Source organism: Podarcis erhardii, assembly GCF_964252035.2.
Source record: "Podarcis erhardii genome assembly, chromosome: 3".
Classification (NCBI taxonomy): Eukaryota; Metazoa; Chordata; class Lepidosauria; order Squamata; family Lacertidae; genus Podarcis; species Podarcis erhardii.
The window spans coordinates 81076848-81098051 of NC_138507.1; the positions used below are offsets into that span (position 1 = coordinate 81076848).

The 21204-nt window shown below is 40.7% G+C and overlaps 1 protein-coding gene across 10 annotated transcripts in view; it reads right to left on the minus strand.

Moving 5' to 3' along the window:
• The window catches only part of SMYD3 (SET and MYND domain containing 3), a gene marked incomplete at its 5' end in the record, with an annotated part of 382495 nt that overhangs the window by 3433 nt on the left and 357858 nt on the right, over positions 1-21204 (minus strand). For 6 of the 10 annotated variants that reach the window (XM_081857690.1, XM_081857692.1, XM_081857691.1 and 3 more), the window contains 2 exons: positions 10738-11252; positions 15225-15333. In XM_081857690.1, coding sequence (XP_081713816.1) covers positions 11151-11252; positions 15225-15333 — 211 coding nt within the window. In that variant the 3' untranslated portion in view covers positions 10738-11150. Of the gene's footprint in view, positions 1-153; positions 684-10737; positions 11253-15224; positions 15334-21204 lie in introns of those variants that run through there. The other 4 variants (XR_014155450.1, XR_014155451.1, XR_014155452.1 and 1 more) reach the window with 2 other exon arrangements.

The following is a 21204-nucleotide window of genomic DNA, read 5'->3' on the forward strand; positions in this document are numbered from 1 at the left end:
TTTTGCCATTAAAATGTAAAGTTCACTGTTTGCTGGTTTAAAAAAAGAATCTCTTACCTTTTGTGGTATATGAGGTGTGAAACATATTGTCAAAGATATGATGTTTAAAAGATATCAAAATATAGTGGCATTAAATGTTTACTTTTATCTTACCAATTCTTGTGCTTCCCTGGAAGTCTTCCTTCAGTGAAAACACTTGGTTCCATCCCACAGGTTTCTGGAGCAGGTTTTTGCCGGCAAATAATGCAGTATTACAAAGTTTAGGAAATGTGCACATGAGAGCCAGCACTGCCTTAAACAACTAATAGGAATTGGATTCTTGCTGATTCCATCACAGGCTGGCTAATTAAATGATTCCCCAAAGAAGTAAAAGTCAAGTAACAGACATTTTAAGGGATTGAAAGATTTTACCAGTAAGGTTACTGTTTACTACAAGATCACTGGTTGATACCACTGTGGGGATCTAAACAAAAGATTGCTGGGAAGGACTAAGATGATGACCAAATCTACATTTCCTCCCATCCTCAGCTAGGTATATTGGTAAGGCCAAAACTCAGATTTGGCCTCATAAAAAGCAATCCAGTCACCTGGTGTTCCACAAGCAAAGCCACATCAAGAATCACTCTCTCTGCTTTAACATTGTGCTACTGGACCACAGCTTCATACATCCACCAATCAGTCTCCTGCCAAAAAAATGAGGGAAGGAGAAAAGTGATCACATCAGTTCTGGAAAACTCAATTCCAGCAGTGCCTCAATTAGCACTTCATCTCCCAACTTTTCATTAATGAAAACAGGCACGCCCTTGAGTGTTTATAACACCCCCAGAAACACAACAAGGATCACTGCCTGCAAGCCTTGGTATGTACAGTATCAAACATTGCTGACATTATATACTCAAATACATCCAGACTTCCAGCCTGCTCAATGCACAGTAGTGATGGAGCTGAACACTTAATTTCCCTTCCACTGCAATTCCAGCTGCAGAATGGGAGACCCATGATTAAGACTGCTAACTCAACAGGCTAACCCCTGAGCAAGAAAACATTTAATCCCAAGCATACAATGTTTTACAGTAGTACCTCGGGTTAAGTACTTAATTCGTTCCGGAGGTCCGTTCTTAACCTGAAGCACGACTTTAGCTAATGGGGCCTCCTGCTGCTGCCGTGCTGCTGGAGCACGATTTCTGTTCACAATCTGAAGCAAAGTTCTTAACCCGAGGTACTATTTATGGGTTAGTGGAGTCTGTAACCTGAAGCGTATGTAACCTGAAGCGTCTGTAACCTGAGGTACCACTGTAATACATACGTTTAAAACTGCATGTTGACTAGCACTGATGCTTAAGTATGAAAAATAAGGAACAATGTCATGGGTGGGAGGAGAGAGAGAAGAGACAAAAACAATTCTCAACAGCCTGGTGACAGCTGTAGTCAATCAATCAATTTCTTACAGTCAATGACCAGTATTAACAGCCGTAGCAACTTTTCCTGTTTCATTGGCTAAGATTATATACTTTGGAAAATAGCACAACCAGGAAAATAGCAAAGCAGAATAGCAACAGTATTTCTGTACTGGCTATCCCACCACCCTGTCACCAAATGTTTTTTTTTCAAGATCAGCAGCAAACATCCCTAACAGGTAATTATTTATTACATTTGTATACTGCCCTTCATTCAAAGATCACAGGGCAGTGCACAATGCAAAAATACAAAATGAGAACCAAAAACACATTAAAAAAACCCAAAAACAAACCAATAACCCTCCGCTTCTTATAAGGAAGAAGATGGAGTGTATGCCATGCCTTGTGTTGAGTGACTTTTGCTGCCCTAAGAGAGGGCAGCTTGGATTGAGGCCAAGGCTGCATCTTTGGGCCTCAGCAGCCTAAGCCGCTTGCCTTCCAAAGGTTATCTGTGAAGCCACCAGCTAAATTAAAATTAAAATTCTGGCGTTTGCAGTGAAATTTGTTGGAAGGCACCTAATCCTTGGAATTTTCAGTGCTCATTTGATCTCTGTTTAGAGCTGTAAGCAGAAACAATAACAACCCCCAAAAGGCAGTGGCTAATCCCATTCTGTTTGCAATTCAAAACACTTTCCAGTGTGATTTATTTACAATGAAATATGCACCAATGTGAGTGGGACCAATGTGATTTACAGAACATGTTCAGTAACAAAATCTGTCAAAGATTAAATTAAAATCCCAGCCTAGCAAGCAAGTCTTTTGCCTCTAGGCCTAGAGTAATGCACATAGGCAAAATATTGATTTTGCATAGAGACTGAAGCTTTATTTTGACTGATGCAACTCGGAATTGTTATTGCCATATGGAAAAGAGTTGATGAGATTTTTTTCCAGCCAAGTTCAGTTGGGCCACAACAGCATTCATGCTCCTGTATCACCAGCACTTCCAGACACAGCCAACACAAGGACATTTGTCAGTGCTGGGAATGGGCTAAGTGACACTCTGAAAAGTTGTAGATGCCTATGTTGTTAGTACGGTTTCTTTGTGTGGCAGGTAAAGAAGCAAGAATGCCTCATCTTCTTGGTGATGCCACTTACAACTCTCATACTTCTGTGGTTAATAAAGATGATTAAAAATATGTGCTTTTAATCATCCTTATTAAGAATGCTTTTAATACTTCTCTGCCCTGTTAAAAGCATAACACCTAATTAATACATTGATGGATTTTTATGTTCCATTTTTATAGCTGTATTTCTGACTCTCGATAATCCTATGTTCAGCTTCAGATCTCTTTCTTTCCGATTCCTCCTTCATCTGATGCTTATTATTATTCAAGTGGCAGACTTTGTACTTCATAATATTAAAATAACATTTCAGATGCCTGCACAAGCACAGCTGTCTATCCACTTCCTAATCCCAAACTCTGATAAGCAGAAAGAGTAAGGGGGAGGGGAAGAGAAGATTCACATTCCTGATCAGCCATTAAGTCTGCTGGGTTACCTTTGGGCCAGTGACAATCTCTCAGCCTAACCTACTTCATAGTATTTTTGAGAGGATAATATGGGAGAAACCCCTGCACATTGTCCTAACATTTTTGGAGGAGGTACAAAAAGGTAGTAAGCAGAACTAGCATTTGTAGCCATCATCACTTGGGAGGACCGTAAAAATATGATGAATCTCATTGTAAGTAAGTCTCTCTACTGCACAACATGGTGTTTGCTGCCACAAAAGAATCCTGTTGTTTTGGTTGGGTTTCTGTTTCGTAAATGGGGACAGAGATTTCACTCTATCTACAGCTAGTAAGAAGTTATAGGAGTTCCACCCGTCCAGATGTGAGATGTGTAGTGATTGTTGAAAAGACTAAGGCCTCAAAAATCTGGATGCTTCAAAAATTTGTGATGCTGTTGATTTAACGAGGCTCTTTGCAGGTGTGATGAAACATGGACAATTAGTAGCTAAAATCGGGATCTTCTATGAAGCTGTCTTGGCTTACAGAGAATCATATCATCGGGTGTTCTCGTCACTGATTGACTTGGCTTCATTTCAAGCTCAAATGTGAAATCCTGGGTGTGGTACTTTTTTATTTTTTAAACTATCTTAAAGTATTAGAATGCCTCAAAAGAGACGACGCTAAGGACCATTTCTCAATTCACTCCCCTCCATGTTCTTGAGTTGCAGACTTGCCATAAAGGGCAAACCGAATAAATATTCATAATAAGTGCAAAATGGTATGAAAGGCAATTTCAGATTGTCTCTACATTTTGCCATAAATTCTTGACTAATTCTCACATAAAAGGCTTTAGAAAAAAGGGGGAAGGGGACAATCACATTCTATCTCTTCTTTACAATGACCTTTTAAATATTATTATTTATTGGTTCTTTTTGCCACTGATTATTCAGAAATGAATCTTCAGGCTTCCCAATGGCGAGGCATGATGAATTACTTGCTCTGGCAGTTGTTAACAGAACAGTTTTAACCCTCCAGGAATGCCAATTTTCTATCATGCTGTTCTTTCTTATAGCTATGGGAAAAACGTACAGAATAGGCTTTTGCAGTACTTTGTTTTAACATCTGTAAAAGGAGATAAAGGAGGGCACACAGGCATGAGGTATATCAGCAAATGTAGCTCTGTGATAATTCACTAATTTATTATTACATTTACTTTCTCTCCAAATAGCTCAAGTTGGAATGTTTTCCTCCTCCTCCTCCTCCTTTTATCCTCACAACAACCCTGTGAGGTAGGTGTGGCTAGGAAAATGATTGCTCCAATGATACCCAGAGAGCTTTTAAATGGGGCGATCACCCTTGCCACCTCAAAACAATGGCAACAGTGAGCAGGGGGCAGCAGAGGACGCTCTAAAGGGTGCCATTGCACACACAAGAGCTACACTGGCAACCCCAACTCTATGTATATGTACATTTAAGAAGTCTCAATCTCGTTAAGAGCTACTGGGAATTGGTTAGATGGTCTAGATACATAGAATTGTGCAGAGCCTAATTACCAAGACTGAATTCTTCATTTTCTTTGGGGAACGAATCTCTACGGTCCCTATTTAAAACCTACAATCTCTCAAAATAATTACAGGTAAAGAATTATAGCGTCCAGGGCCATTGCAAAAACAAAACAAATATGTTGATTTTGTTCTAAGAAGAGACACCAGTAGGCAAATATTAAGGTTGTGTGACATGATATTATATAGGTCCCAGCTGGGCTCACTCATTCAGAGACACAATTTGTGAACCAGCATCTCCCTGTGGACAGTTCAGCAGTCATTAGCTTGGTTCCTGTGATTCTTGCAGCACTTTGCCAAGGCGATGGCACAGAAGTCATCTCATATCTGAACTTCTGATAATCAGGAAAATCAGGAATCATAGAATCATAGAATCATAGAGTTGGAAGAGACCACAAGGGCCATCAAGTCTAACTCCCTGCCAAGCAGGAAACACCATCAGAGCACTCCTGACATATGGTTGTCAAGCCTCTGCTTAAAGACCTCCAAAGAAGGAGACTCCACCACACTCCTTGGCAGCAAATTCCACTGTCAAACAGCTCTTACTGTCAGGAAGTTCTTCCTAATGTTTAGGTGGAATCTTCTTTCTTGTAGTTTGGAGCCATTGCTCTGTGTCCGCTTCTCTGGAGCAGCAGAAAACAACCTTTCTCCCTCCTCTATGTGACATCCTTTTATATATTTGAACATGGCTATCATATCACCCCTTAACCTCCTCTTCTCCAGGCTAAACATGCCCAGCTCCCTTAGCCGTTCCAATTCAATTCAGTTCACATTTAAAAGAAAACTTTTTTTCCATTTTCCAAAGGCATTTGTGAACACAGCTATCCTTTGAAATTCACTAATTCAAACTTTGCAATGCAGTTCTGCAGCCGATCACCGTGCACAAAAATGCACATACTAGTGATAAGCGTGCATATAAATGAAAATACTACTGAAAATAACATACTAAAATGCATTATATGAGGGGAGATTGTTTTGCATCAATGTGTACAATATGCAAAATTGCACACAAAAATGGGTAGTAGGAGAAATTTGCACATTTTATGAGATTTTTAAAAAAACCAAACCAGAAACTGATGTAGAAGGGTGGAAAGCTGAATGGAACATTGGAAGAATGAGACACTGCAGGAATGGAAAGTGACATATTCACCCATCCTATTGAGAATAAAACTTATTTTTCCTTTGCCACAAAGCGGGGGGGGGGGGGCGGGAGGGGGGCGGACCACTCATGTTTTGATCCTAATATACAGGGCAAAACCTGGAGACCCTTAGAAGTGTACCCAACCCCACTAAAATCGATTAGGTTTTAGTGTGTTTATTTATTTATTGCCTGACCACCTTATGGAACATAGTTGCCCCTCCCTCCGAGGCAATATGCACAATTTAACAAAAAGACAACAAACCGCAATAACTATACAATCAAATGTACATTACAACCCCTTGAACAGTAGGAATTAACACATGAAAAAGGGAAAATGGGGGAAGGAATTTCTTTCTTTTCATTTTCCCATCTTGAAATCTTCAGAAAATTTGAAGATTATTTCATGGGGGACAGCATTCTAGAAGTGTGGACCCACTACCCAGAAGTAATGTCTTTGGTGTAGCAGTCAACATAATATCGTGCATTGATAGAGCAAAGAACAGGATCTCAGTGGCACATTCACTAAAGAGCAGGTATGTGCCAGCAGCTTCAAAAATTTACAACCCTGAATGGCTGAACTGAAGGGCATGTGAATTTCCATGGTTCTGTGGCTTTCCATGGCTTCCCCTACTTTTTGCCTTTTAAGAAGAAATAAAGATGCAGCAGTCACTGAGAGAGTGAATCTGATCTTACTTTATGAGCACTGATGACCCACCCGTGGACTCAAGGAGAAAGCGTTCTACTGTGGTAAAGGAAGCAACATAAATGATATTATACGACAAAGTCAGAAAATCTCTTGTTAGATGGTCTTACTGCTGACAAGCAACAGCAGAGCCGCGTGCCCACAGTCTAGGCTGCCACTCTCCAATCTTCCAACAAATCAATTCTGTTGGCTTTTTTACTCCCTTGGCTGCCACTGATATCATCTGTGATGAATTTAAGGGAAGCTGTCAGATCAAATGCAACAGAAAATGTAGTTTCTGTGAAACTTCGGTGTGAGGAGCAAAAAAAGTGTTACTGTTTTAAACAGAGACGGATCCTTCAGCAAATTGTGTATCATGTGAGAAGACAGAAATTGGCCTGTAGGTAGAATTAGCATTATCATACATTGCACTGAATTTGGTTCTGTTGTAATGTAGAAATTATACTGAACTGAAATTTCAGGTTTTATCATTTATATCTCTGGGCTGCATGTTATGAATTTTATTTATTATCCCAAGCACAATATACGTATTTTTTATTTAGTAGTATTTCTAATTCTAACTCATAATAATAATAATAATAATAATAATAATAATAATTACTAATAGAAGTTATTGAAGTGGCTTGTAACACATTTCAAATACAGTAAAACAGATAAGAGTACAAATTGCTATTTAACTAGTCAACATAAAGTTACTATTTAAATCTCACTGAGCTTTATAACTGGCTGGTTTTGTTTTTCCAGCATCATCCACACTGTGTGTAAAGAACAGTGAGAGCAACAAGGTCTCTCTCCAACATTTACCCTGCAGAAATTAAATTGTCCAACAAACAACTCTCAAACTAAAATAAATGTCTGTTTCATTTATTGCTCCTGCCGAGAGGAAACACAAAGAATGAAATAAACTGTAATCAATGAAAGGGAGTACTTTCCATTTCTATACAAAAGATGTGGAACTTTGACAGCCTCCACGTCAAATGTTAAGTGTACATCCTGGGAGTACCAATGTTTGTTTAGTCTGTTTGCAAAACGGACAAATGTATCCTTTTCCTCACCAGGTCTAGTGGTTTAGCAGTTGGCCTCCACGTAACAAATAATTGTGTCCCTCATTAAACTGAATGTCTCCAAAATGCATGGTATATCTCAATCCAGCATCTTCCCCTTTGGATTATTTGGGAACCAGATTCAAAATTAAAATTTGTTGTGCATTCATTTAGTCACCATACTTTCTCTCTAACAATAAGAATCATTGTGACCTACTCTGGAACATTTGTATGACAACATAGAAGGTTTAATATATTTAATGTGCTACATAACTACTAAGGCAGGCATTCCAGATTTATTCATCAAAAACTGCAATCCTTTATCTACTCAGAGGGGCTTATTTCTGAGTACACTTATTCAGGATTGCACAGTAAGAGATTTATAGCCCAAGTAAGGAATTTTTCTAAGAAATGTAATTAGCAGTACAGTCGTACCTTGGATCCCGAACACTTTACAAGTCAAGCGTTTTGGCTCCCGAAGACCGCAAGACTGCAGCCAATCAGAAGCCGTGCTTTGGTTTCCAAACATTTTGGAAATCGAAAGGACTTCCATAACGGATTCTGTTCAACTTCCAAGGTACAACCGTACTTTTGGTGAAGCTCCCACTCAGAAGGTCTCCAGAAAATAATTATCAAAGGGTCTACCTTTGTTATATGTGAGCATCTTACGCACACAGTGGGTGTGGGTGTAAAAAAGATGAGGTGATGACAGTTCCATATTGTTTAATGTGCTGTGACTACCAGCAAAAGATAGCTGCCTTCAGCAAAGGGGGGGGAAAGCTTAAAGAGTTGCCAGTACTCCACTCTGGTAAGGACTATCACAATAAAGGCACTGCTTACACATATAGTGTACTAGATCTCCAAAATGCAGGTACATATGTTCCCAGCAGAGGCAGGAAATATAAAATGCCTTTGGGATATTCGTATAGTGATTTTCAGGCTTATCCTTTCAGCAGGGTGTCACACCTCCTCTCTGGAGACAGCAGCACCACTAAATGGTAGAATGAGCTGTCCATCTCTTTCAAACTTTGCAACAGCAGTAACACTGCTAAGAGCCAAACTAGAAATGCCACTGTGTGGATACAATTAACATGGCACCATTAAATAATGAAAATAGCAGCTGTGAGGGCAGAAGCAGGACCACGGGGACAGGTTTAACAGAGGCTTCCCACCACTGCAAATAGCAGCTGCTGGGACAATTTTCACTGAGACTATGGTGAAAAGAAACTCCCTTTACTGGCTCACACATGGTCCTAAGCCTATTAAGTGTCCCACTACACATATTCTATGAGCACTTGTTTTAATATGCAAATTAATTGAATTCATGCAATTTACTAAACTTCCAGTTTGGTCCTTAATACCTGGATCTGACCTTTCCCCCGAACATTTTCCCTATCTTAACAGCCATTAAAACAACAACAACAACAGTTCTCCTTGGATTATTGCACTCCTTGGGGGGCTGACATGACTCAACCTTTCCCGAAATTTCAATTTTTCAAGTGCACAATGCTACACTCACCATAACTTGCTCAAAACACTTGAGGGGAGATGAGTCTCCAGCGTTTGCATTCATGAGATGAGGCTGTAAAGCATGCCTGGAGTGTTCATTTTCTCAGAAATGTATTCTCACCGAATGGTGTCAAGTTATTGTTGTGAAGAAGCTGACTAGAGATTAATAAAATGACAGTCATGGATTTGAAGGAAGCAGTAAACTGTCCTGGTGGAGGAGGGGAACAGGGACAAATGCTAAAGGCAGCCCTGCATAAGGAAGTTTTAAAAGTTTGATGCTTTATTGTGTTTTTAATATTCTTTTGGAAGCAGCCAAGGGTGGCTGGGGCAACCCAGTCAGATGGTTGGCATATAAATACTATTATTATTATTATTATTATTATTATTATTATTATTATTATTATGTGACACTTTCAAAACATGTAAATGGTTTCTGTTTAAATTTCTCATAGAAATATTTGGCTTTGTTAACATCCACTTAAGGCTTAAAGAATTAAGGGCAACTGCACTGGCTAAAATGTCTTGCTCAGTGGCAATTTCTCACTCTTCCAATGCATTATTGTTGGTAACATAGAAAGTGGCCTATGCTAAGTCAGACCATTGGTCCATCTTGCTCAGCATTGCTTACACCATCTGGCTGCAGCACTCCAGGGCTTCAGACAGGGATTTCTCCCAGCCCTACTTGGAGATGCCAGGGACTGAACATGGCACCTTCTGCATGTAAAACAGATGTTCTCCTGCTGAGCTATGGGCCTTGCTCACACTAAATATGAGGTGAAGCTAAAAGACTTTCCCAAGAACACAGCAAACTGGGGTAACAAATAGAGTGGTACCTCGGGTTACAGACGCTTCAGGTTACATACGCTTCAGGTTACAGACTCCACTAACCCAGAAATAGTACCTCAGGATGCTTCAGGATGAGAACAGAAATTACACAGCGACAGCAGGAGGCCCCATTAGCTAAAGTGGTGCTTCAGGTTAAGAACAGTTTCAGGTTAAGAACGGACCTCCGGAACAAATTAAGTACTTAACCCGGGGTACCACTGTAGCTGCTATCAGAAACAACGTGCTGTATTTTTATTCTTAGTGAATTGACTAGTAGCCACTGCAGATTTTGGGAATTTTAAGATTCCATTTCTAGCCCTGTACAGAGTCCAAGCTTCGAGAACCTTTTAGGAGGGTCTATTAGCCCAACACCCAGGAGATCTGCTGCCAGTCAGATTGCTAGATTGACCAACAGTCTGAATTGGAATAAGGCATTTCCTTGTTTCTTGGTTGCAAAGGAAGATATGAACATATGCAGATTTAAAAAAACCAAAAACATATGGTAAGAACTGGTAACCACTTTTCCAAATGCTGGGTACATGAAATCACTTTCCTGGGCATCAGTACAAGGCTAAGCACAGTGTCTGAATGACAGAGAAGGCTGCATTTTAATCCTATGCATGTTAAGACAGAAGAAAATCTAATTATGTTCAGTTGAGTTTACTCACTAGTAATCAGTGTGTATATGATTTCCTTCCTTCCTATGAAACCTACCTCATCCCTCTTGAACCCAATAAAGGCAGAAAACTACCCCAAGACATGCACCAATCAAGCTCAGATGATATTAAGTCTATATAACTCAAAGGAATCAGTATGGAGGAGCTGAATCGATTTACAGCTTTAGAAGAACAGATTCAACTTGCATATGCAAATTTCATGGTTAATAAATTAATGGTACTTAATGGTGTATATTCTAGGCAAACTAAAACTGGAAAGGATGTAAAACAAATTCATCCACAGGATCCTTCCATGTCTCAAAATGACAGCATGTGAAAGGAAAAGAAGTGATGGAAAGCAGGAGAGAAAGCAGCAAAAAAATGGAATTCAAATACTTTGGATATAAGATTTTATTTTTGTTTAATATTGGTTACCATGACATATAAAGAGTACCTTAGCTACCATGATAAATGAAGAAAATCATTTCCAGAAATTATCATTTTCTACGTCATTAATAGTATATTGTACTTTTATCAAGAACTGTCCAAGTTCCTTTGTCAACACGTTGTTTTGCAGACAGCATACTTCTGGTGGAAATATCAAGAAACTGGTGTGAAAGGTCCCTTGAAGAATTAATAGAAGAAACAATATACAGGTTACACACCAAAACAACTGGAACCTTTTCCTAACTGTTCTCTGATTAATGAGATCATGACAGCTACATAGGTTGTGTAGGGAGACATTTTCTTTCTCCCGTGTCTTCTCTTCATTTCCCTTCTGAACAGTAGTGAGTTGCAGGTCTTCTTCATTCTAATGGCAGGCCAGCCTCACAGTCTTCCTTGAGCATCATCAAGTCGTGCACTAGGCTGTGTTCTGTCCCATGGGTCACTTTCATGATATCATAAGCCTGAAAAGACAGACAGGTAATCCATCATTCTTTATTGCATGCCTCTCAACTGCTCTGGCTGGAAAGTTCTGCTTTTTCTTTTAATTTTTCTTTTCTTTTGCGCATTTGCAACACTCTTCATCTGCAGATGTCCAAAAAGGAATACAGACACAGGTGGCCACACTAGAGGAGATTTGCCACGTTATCAGCAGCTACTCAGTGCAGGATGACAGGATGACACCAACAGGCCTTTAGAGCGGAGTCATGAAGATTTAGGAGCTGTGGAGAACATGGCCTTGGCACCTTCCATAAGCAGGTCCTGCTTCCAGAGAAGCTCATTTGTGAAGACAGCAGGGGCACCACAAAGTGCAAAGGAACTGAAGGAAAACAAAAATCTAAACTGATAGCAAGAGTAGCCCAAATCATGCACTGATCTGCATGCAATGCTGCCCAAGGAACTGACTGCGGGAGCTGGAGCTATGCGCCTGGTTTGGGCTATGTGTATGGGTTGATCAGAAAATGCATGCACACTAACCATGCAATCCTAACCATGTCTACTCAGAAGTAAGTCATATTGAATTTAGTGGGGCTTACTCCCAGGAAAAAGGAGTTTGGATTGCAGCCTAAGCTAAATATTACAATGTGTGCATACAGAAGTCATTACACAAAAGCTGTTTCCTCCACGGGATAAAACAATCATAGCGACTGTTGAGCACCGTAGGACCAGTGGCTTCTCTCATGATTTAAGGAATTGGTATTATTATTATTATTATTATTATTATTATTATTATTATTATTTATTATTACTATTCTGTGCACACAAATACGAGACAGGCCACGGTATCAGAAGCCACACAGTTGTCTTACCCAAGAATATAAAGCCTCATTAGATAATTGGTAAGAATGTGTCTCTGAATGCAAATAAAAGCCCAGCACATTCATTTGTGTCTAATTTGCATTGGGATTGGACAGGGTACCTAACATCAGCGTATGTAACAGTATGCAAATATGCTGCCACACCGCTCAGTCATGATGAAAGGAGGAAGCAAACTCCATCATGCTGATGCTCTACAAAGCAAAAGGACAGAGTATTGAGGAAATCATTTCTGTTTCTCCTTTGTCCCTTGATTAAAATGAATGCCTGTTAGAGGCAGCAAAGGAAGGACAAATGCCTAGAAAGCCATACTCATTTTACTTTAATCACACATGCAGTTAATAATGCACAGGGCAAGCTGGAAAGAACCGGTTCAAATGACATATAGTCAGAAAGAGTTCAGCATCACTCTGGAGCAGAAGGGCTTTTTGCTCATGTTCCTTTGAGCTTTTCCCAGCAGGGGATTGATACAGATGGAATATATATTTCGGCTGACAAGTTGATATATTATTATAATCACTCAGAACCAACCTTCCTGTATCACGGGGTATAGTGGCAGCAGACTAGATCCCTTTCCATGTGCAGGGAGGTTATATGCGACTGCAATCTCTGACATCTCCCAGCTGCAGTCTGAAACAGTGCAGCTCAGGAAGGACTATGCCATTTCTCTTGTGCACTATTTAAATAACGAGCCGGTTTCAATTAACTGGACCCGGAAGTCGAAGCCTATGCAAGGACGTCTGCTAGCGCAATGGAGGTTCCCCACTCCCCCCCCCGAAAATGGCTTGGGGGAGGGTCGGGAGAATCTCCAAAACAGTGCAAGGAGGGAGGAGAGGCCTGGTCAGTGGCTAGATAAGAGGTGACCTGCAACTCTGTAAGAACACGGTCTTGAGTTCAACTGGATCAGTGATGTAGTACAGAACTGAACACCATAAAATCCAACAACAATTCAAGTTCTAACCATTATCATGCATAAGTATTGCACCGGTTCAACTGAATTTCAGAATCCTCATTTGATCTAAGCCCTTAGCAAAGAAAGTCACACTAGTACTTAGGATACACTTACAAATTTAAAAAGGTACAATTAGTGAAGTGCAATAAGCAAGGCAGCTGTCAGAATGCTATACTGTGTATTCACAAATATGTGCTATGTACCTTATGGTTACCAGATTATTTCAATGAATCCAGGGACACTTTTTTTTTTTGAAGCTGAGTAGCAACAAGGTGGGGATGGTGAGGCAAAAGACCCTGGGCCCAAGCACGCATGCATATTGTATAAAGGTGCAAAGCCCTTCTTTCACACCCTGTGAAACATAAATGCGCAGAGTTTTTTTAAAAACTGGGCAACGGCGCGCCGCGCGCCCGTGACTCCCAAGCCTACCCTGATCTCCTTCCCCCTTCCCCCTTTGTTCTGACATATCAGGGGAGGCTCGGGAGTCATGGGTGGGCGGCAATTGCCCAGGAGGGGCCAGCCTGTTAGTGCAGTTGGCTCTGGCTGGCTTCAGGAGCTGCTCACTGCCGTGGCACAGGAAAAATGGTGGGCGCCACGGCAGCAAGCAGCTCCTGAAGCCAGCCGGAGCCAACTGCGCTACCAGGCTGGCTCCGGGCTGCTGAGGCTGCCGCTGCCATGTTTCCCTGGGACAGATTTGCAAATCTGAGGACATTCCGGGGACAAATTTGCAAATCTGGGGACTGTCCCCAGGAACCGGGGACGTCTGGTAACACTGTGACTTGCACTTTGTGACTCTATCACAAGCTCATGACGAAAAACTCCAAATACGGCAGATGCTGGCTGAATTAAGCGTAGGAGTAGCAAGCAATTGAGCTCATGTGGAATATTAACAGAATATTCTAATAACAGAATGTGTGGAGGGAATGTGTGTGTGTGTGTGTGTGTGTGTGTGTGTGTAAAGCTGTAATATTTTTCCCTAGGTGCTGTAAATATTCTTATTTGGGCTACCTTTAAAGCTCAGGATTGAGGTGATAATTTTAATTCGCTATATTGTATTAATATATAGGAAGGTCTTCTGTTCAATGGGCATAACAGAGTGTTGCTACCTCTTAGAATGAGGTAGGTCACAGATTTAACAAATATGAAGTGATCACAATACAAGAATGCACATAGCATGTCCACAAAGCAGAAGTACTAAATGTTCCACTGGAAATATAATGAACATTTGTGCATTTGAGACAGATTTTAATCCTGAATCAGCCAGCAAACTATTAACAATTCTAAAAGGAAGTCTGTTAAGGTTTCTTCTTTCTTTTTAAAAAATCAAATATCATAACACCCCCCCCAAAAAAAATATATATCCTAAAATCAATTTTGCACTTGATTCAATTAGAATCCCTCTGGCAAACTGAAAATATAAAATGCAGTACAGCCACCGCTGTCTTCCACTCACAGTGACTTTTAAAAGACATTGTTAATTAAAAACTTGCCAGAATTCACGGGGCATTTGCTTTCCGACTCAGACTGCCAGCTGAAAATCAGGTGTTATTGTCAATAAGCATTTGAAAATGACATCTGTCAAAAATCAAATTTTAGACGCAAACTGCTACTGACACCAGCCTACCGATTTAAGATTTTGGTCCCCCTCTGCCGTTTTTATGTTAAAATCTTAATCTAAAAGTTTCAGATCAATATAGTACCCCTTCCTTGTCTAGGATTACCGACACATAGATGTGTTTTTACCTACTCCTTAGTCTGTATTCCCCACGCAGCTAGGCAGAACATAATCAATATTTTAAAGGGAGCATGAGAAGCAGACTAAGGCACTGAAATACTCTTTCATTCGTCCATCTTAATAGCTGCTTGCCACTCAAGGTTAGGGGTGATTAATGATACCCCCCAGCTACTGAACAGTAATTACCAACAACTGATATTAAAGGAAGTCACCCCTGGAAACTAGGTAAGTAGCAATGACCCATCACCTCACTGCGCAGCTATTGCCTACGGTACCAGTGTGGATAAAAGGAAATGCGGAGGTGGGGTGGGTGGAAAACGACTGGTGGTTAATATTTCAGCAGCGGGGGTGAGCTGGGAGGGTGAGGAAAATGGCAGCAGTTAGAGAGCGAAGGAAAGGGGAAAGGGTAGAAGCAGAACGAGCAAAACTAACCTCCTTCAAGGTTTCCAGGGCCTGAGGAAACAAGTCGTGACTGCACTGGAGTTTGGCCACTCTCATCATCTGGATGGCCCTCAAAGGATGGAAGCCAGAATAATAAACCCTAGAAGCGTGGAAGGGAGAAAAATCATCATAGCATCTTTGTCAGCTCTCACCTTCACAGTTCCTGCCTCAGCGGAGAGCTATTAGGGTGGGCCTGCAAAGCCATTGTGAATGTTAATAAGGTATTGAGAGAAAATTAGCCGCACGGTGAAGAAGTGTGGAATACTGAGGGGAATTAACAAATTATTATTTTTCCTGTCCCTGCAGAATGACTTTTACATTATCCTGTTAGAAAGTGACAGGGGTGGGAGCAATTTGCACACCTCAGTTCGGCAGCACAATAGCTCGCTCTATGCTTCGTGTTAAACAAAGAGGCTTTCTATCACAGCAGTGCTGAGACAGTTTCATTTCCATGGGAGGTTTTCCAATGTGGAGACAGGGTCTGTATTCCGAATCTTCACAGAGCCTGGGGGAAGAGTCCATGTGGGACAGCAGAATGCAGAATACACAACAGTGAAACGTATTCACAACTTCAATTCTGAGGGCTTCCATTTCCCTAGCCACACAATAAAATACAATATGTGTCTGCAGAAATGGCCAAGGGGCTTGCAATACCTAAAATGCCCAGCACAAGCAAATTGATCCTCAGAAACATAGTGGCTAAGAATGTGAGCCAGTTAAATGCCCAGGTCAAATCCTTCCTCAGCCACAAACTCAGTAATTGGCTCCAGAAAATATACTATTTCTTGGGAGCATTAATACCGGCCAACCTTACAGGAGCATTGTGAGGATTCCTGAAATAATGAACACTGTAAAGATAGTAGACAACTAGTCAACAATTGTAGTAGCAGTTGTGGTGTTGGTGTAAATAGGCACCTTTATTCATTTCCTGAATTGTTCTCAACACATGTTTGGAAAGCAGCAACTGAAAAAGCCATTTATTATAGACCTACATGCCTGTCAGCATCTCTTGACTATGGGATTTCATTCTGGGGCAACATTCCAAAGCAAACCTGAGCACCTTTTGCTTTACTAGCATACAGGATGGATCTAGCCTGATAATGGTTTATGCTTTCTTCCCCACTAATCTGATGGGACCAGTACTCCCTATTAACTGCACTGCCATTATTCCTGATTTACATTCACACACAGAGATGAAGACAGAGTAAGGCTGCTTGTTTGTAGCACAAGGAACACATGTAATGCCCTGGTGTCACTAATTACTTGCAATATTATGTACTGGAAATGTCAGTGTTTTAAAGGCAATCACTCTGCAGCTGCAAGATTTGTACAGTGGTGTAAACTATTCAGGATCAGTGTCATTCAGCAAAGGAAAACAACCCATTTGATCAAACATTTATCAATTCTTGCTGGCAGTTCTTCATGCTATTTACAAAAATAATCTTGTAGCAGGAAGAAACTTAGAAACAAACCCCAAATGGCACCAGGGCTTTTCTTTCTTTTTCTTTTCTTTGGGGGTGTGCTAATTTTGAAAATTATATATCTCAAAGAAATGAACACATAACGTAACACAAAAATTAAATAACATAGGATCAGTACAGCCATCTGCATATTATTTATTTATTGAAATTAAGCACCAACCTTCCTCCCCAAGGAGCCCATGATAGCAAAAAGTTGAATAAGCAAGAGGATACGTTGGAAAATATAGGGAGGTGAGCTGGGTTAGATACTTAAAGGGAAAACTATCATTTTGCTTTGTAAGAAGTCAGCATGTTGTTGGTTTGAAAGCAGCTGCTTTTTCCACTGGCTCCTAAAAGAAGAAACAGGTGTATTGGTCTGGCACCTGTACGTAGGCATCATTATTATCAATAAACGAAATAAAATCTCGCCAGTTTGTGTAGAATGAGTCTGTAGTTTTATTATCTCTCAGAGTTCTTAGATAGCATGTTAATTTTCCTATTATGGCAAAGCTCCAGAACTTTTCATACCATAGTTAGATGAATAGTCCAGCTGCGTCTTTCCAGCACAGGGTTATAATAAAATATGGTCCAACCAGAATGTGCCATATTAAGTCATTGAAGGGAGCACCCCATTTCCCCACAAGAAACAGCACCAACCCTTTTCTATAAAACTAAATAGTAACCATTTGCAAATGGCCCAGGGGTTGATCTACCTTTTTGGTTAAGTACTCACCATGAGGTGGTTTCCCCTCTATATTTACTAGTAAAAATGCTCCAATGAGTGAAACACATGCAACATGGTAAGATCATGTCAACAGCTTTTTCAGAGATCCTTGCTTTCTAGCTTTCGAATGGTGTGATACTTGGCAATTTTATCATATGGGAGACCTCTCATCACTTTGGGCTGGTCTGCCACATGCGTGGCCATCACCTGACAACTGCAACATTAAGTACTGACTTGCATGTGCCAGTGACACACCATAGAGCAATCACTGCATACACAAATTGTATACCATCTTGTGGGCCCACTGGATGGAAAGGTAGGGGGGGTAATTAATGAACAAACAAAATTACTCTGCAGTAGATTCAGTTCACATATTCAGTAACAAATCATAATGTGTTGAGGAACCAAGTAATAACACATCAAGAAATTTAAAGAGATAAAGTATCTGCTTTGCATACAGAAGGTTCCAGGTTCAATCACTGGCACTGCCAGGTAGAACTGGGAAAGAACCCAGTCTAGAATCTTGTAGCTGCTGCTGGTCAGTGGAGACGACACTGACTTAGAAGGACCAATGGTCTGACTCAGTGTATGGCAGCTTCCTATGTTTCTAAATGTATATGAACTAGCCTTTTATACTGAGGTGCAAAGCGGACTGTCCTATCATTGCGCCACGTATTCACTGACTGTGAACAGGACTGTGCCCTGCTTGTCCTTCGCTCCAGCTTCCATCAGCCACAGCCAACATGGCCAGTTGTCATGGATAATAAGATGTGGTCCAACAAAGTCTGGAGGTTCCCCATTTCTGTACACCCCCATTCGATATCTCAATTCCATTAGCATTCCAATGCCTCAAAGAAACAGAAAGGCTGACTGAGTGAACTGCCCTCCAGCTGCCTGAGCAAGAAGGCCCCAGAGCTAATGTGGGGAAGAGGAAGAAATCAGCACAGAACTGTGGTCTCTTTCACTAGCAGTGGGGATTGGCCCTTTGCCCACTTTTGCCTGGCCGCTACCTCCAATGGGTTACTAACACCGAGGCAGTAAATTCACCCTGTAGAGTCCCCTTTTACTCCCACAAGGGTTCCATTTAGACTTAATGGAATAACTGCATCCAATTCCTAAGGTAATCAGAGTTTGTGAAGATTTAGGATTATGGTACATGATACCAGAGGAAGCAGTAAGTAATTAAGCAATGCCAGGCAGACAACCAAAACCACTCACAGCCATAAACTAAAGAGAGAGGAAATTTAAGAGGTGGAGGTAAAGGAAGCGAGCGTGAAACTGAGAGCACTGAGTGCATAAATATTTACAAAGCTGTTTTATTGGGCTGATTTATGTACTGGTCTTATGCATGTGTTTAGTTGCCTTTCACAAGCTTTAAAGCTGACATATAAAATAGCTGTTTAGTATCATTTTCTGTAATAAATCTGTTAAATTATTGGAGCATCTTCTGTGTAAGCACATTTGCCGGACCACCTTCCTGAGGAAAAGTGTACAATGTAAATATTTTGGAAGATATTTGAGGGGAAATGTGCTAAGGTTTGGTTCCGTTTAACTTCATGTCTCCTATTGGAAACAGCAAACAAACCAGAAAATACTTTTAGCACCTCAATTAAGTCAACATACTAAATGAGTTACCAATATGAGCTCCAGGAAGGCTAGAACCTCAATCCAGGAGGTGCTTAAACCATTTAGAGGAGCACAAGCATGACTGGCCCCCGAGGACAATTGAGTAAGGCTGTTACATGGAACCAATTCTATTAAGGGTTCCTGTCACCAACCAAAGTCCAACCATCATCCTGGTTCTCACTTGGCACAGGGCCTAGCTAGGCTGCCATCTCTAATTCTCTGGGTCTCATGCCAAGGGAAAATGTACCTATAACCTTACCAGCTTGTGACTATACAAGGTTCTTTACATTTGTAGACATATCGGTTCAGAGGCGGCATGCACCAGCTTGAACGTCAAGCAAGGTAAGAATACCATGTGGATATGTAAAAAGGTACATAAATACGCTACTCTTCAGTTAAGTAACTTCCTTCTCATTGACGGTACCCAGAACCATATCCCGTGCAAAATAGGACATTCAATGCGAGCAAACATTTGGTGGATCAGATAGGGTGGGGTCATTTATTTTAATGTTATTTAAATTTCTTTTACATTCTTCCTATGTCCATTTGAGCTCAGATATTATTGTTGTACTTTACTATTGAGGTGGGAAGGTGGGAAGATTCAGCCATTGCATTTTATGTGTCCTTCCATACCCATTCTGTTTTAATTTGAAAGTAATCTTTACAGCCCTAATGTCTCCAGGCCTGAACTGTTTGCCAAGGGTTCAAGTTATCAGGCTCTTCCATGGCATCAGGTTAGTGAAATGAGCCCACAGCCCTGCAAACAGATGCACATGATGACAGCACCTTCCAAGAATGCTGAGAATCATGGGGAATGTAGTTCCCATTGTTCTCAGTATTCCAGGGTGCTGCTGAGAATTGCAGTATTCTGGCAGGAGTTTTAAGATAAAGCAGTTGCTATGTTTGACTTCCCCGACATTCGGCCTTCTGCTATCATTCGTAGTGCAATTTTCTTTTGAGCTAGGAAACCCAGTAAGCCCAGTTTAGCATTGTCTACATTGAGGCCAGTAACTCAACATATTGCAGAAAAATACATTTCACAGGCACTGGAGGGGGAAAGGATCTCTACTTCCAATGTTTGTGGACAATATCACTTCTTTTTAAATGAAGAAACTGGATTGCGTATTTGCCTTGATAATCTCTTGTGCCAATCAAAATTACTAGCTAGTTTATTGCTCTGGGAAGAAACGGTTCATTTACTTGGTTTGAAATGCACCTGTCAATTTCATTTCCTTGAGCATCCTGTGTGTTTTCCCATTATAAAAGGGTATAAAAAGGAGAGGACTGGTGCTTTCTAGATATGTAACACAAGCTTTTAAAATCATACATCTGAGAGAACTTCACTTCTCTTTGCTTTCCAAGTCAGTTGTTTAGAGCTTTTTTCCCTCTCATGAGCTTAGATTAAAAGCTTAGTACACGGCAAAGAAAATGACGAACATTTCCAATTCCTCACAATTTAAAATAGGTTAATTGATGTATGCTATTCTCCGTAAACCCATTTGCAAAGCAACATTTGTGCCTCCACCTTCAGCCTGACGGAATTTCAAACACACACAATTTGTAAGCCTTGTAAGTTTATAATGGAAGAAAATGCTTGTTAGACGATTCCAGAGTCACTGAAGCTGTGAAGGTTTTGATACATCCACAATACTACACCTCACTAAAAGTTAAGAATACACAAAAGAAGAAGTATGGTACACAGCAGTGTATTTCCTCACCCCCATGCTCCCCATTATGGTGTAGGGTACCAGACTTCTGGAATAATGTTGAGTGGATGGAGTATAATAATGCCAAAATCAATTTAGAAAGAAGTAGATTCTGCTCCAGTTAATGGGATTATTCTTGGGAAATGATGTGGCAATTTTATTCCTGTTATCAATTTGTGTTCCACCCTAGAATAACATTCTTTCTCCTCTGACTGAGCCCTTGAGTCAGCTCATGGAATCTTCCTGCCTGCTCTGTTTCAAATGTGGTTGATTGCACACACACCGCCCCTCACAAACATAATGTTTTATCTGTCAATTTATCGGAAGCTGTTTGAAAAAATGACAAGTAAATTACATTAAGGTGAGACACAAAGTAAGTAAGGGCGAAATGCCCATAGTTGCTGAATTACATGAAGGTCATGGTGGGTGGGTTTTTTGATGATTTGTGTAACTAC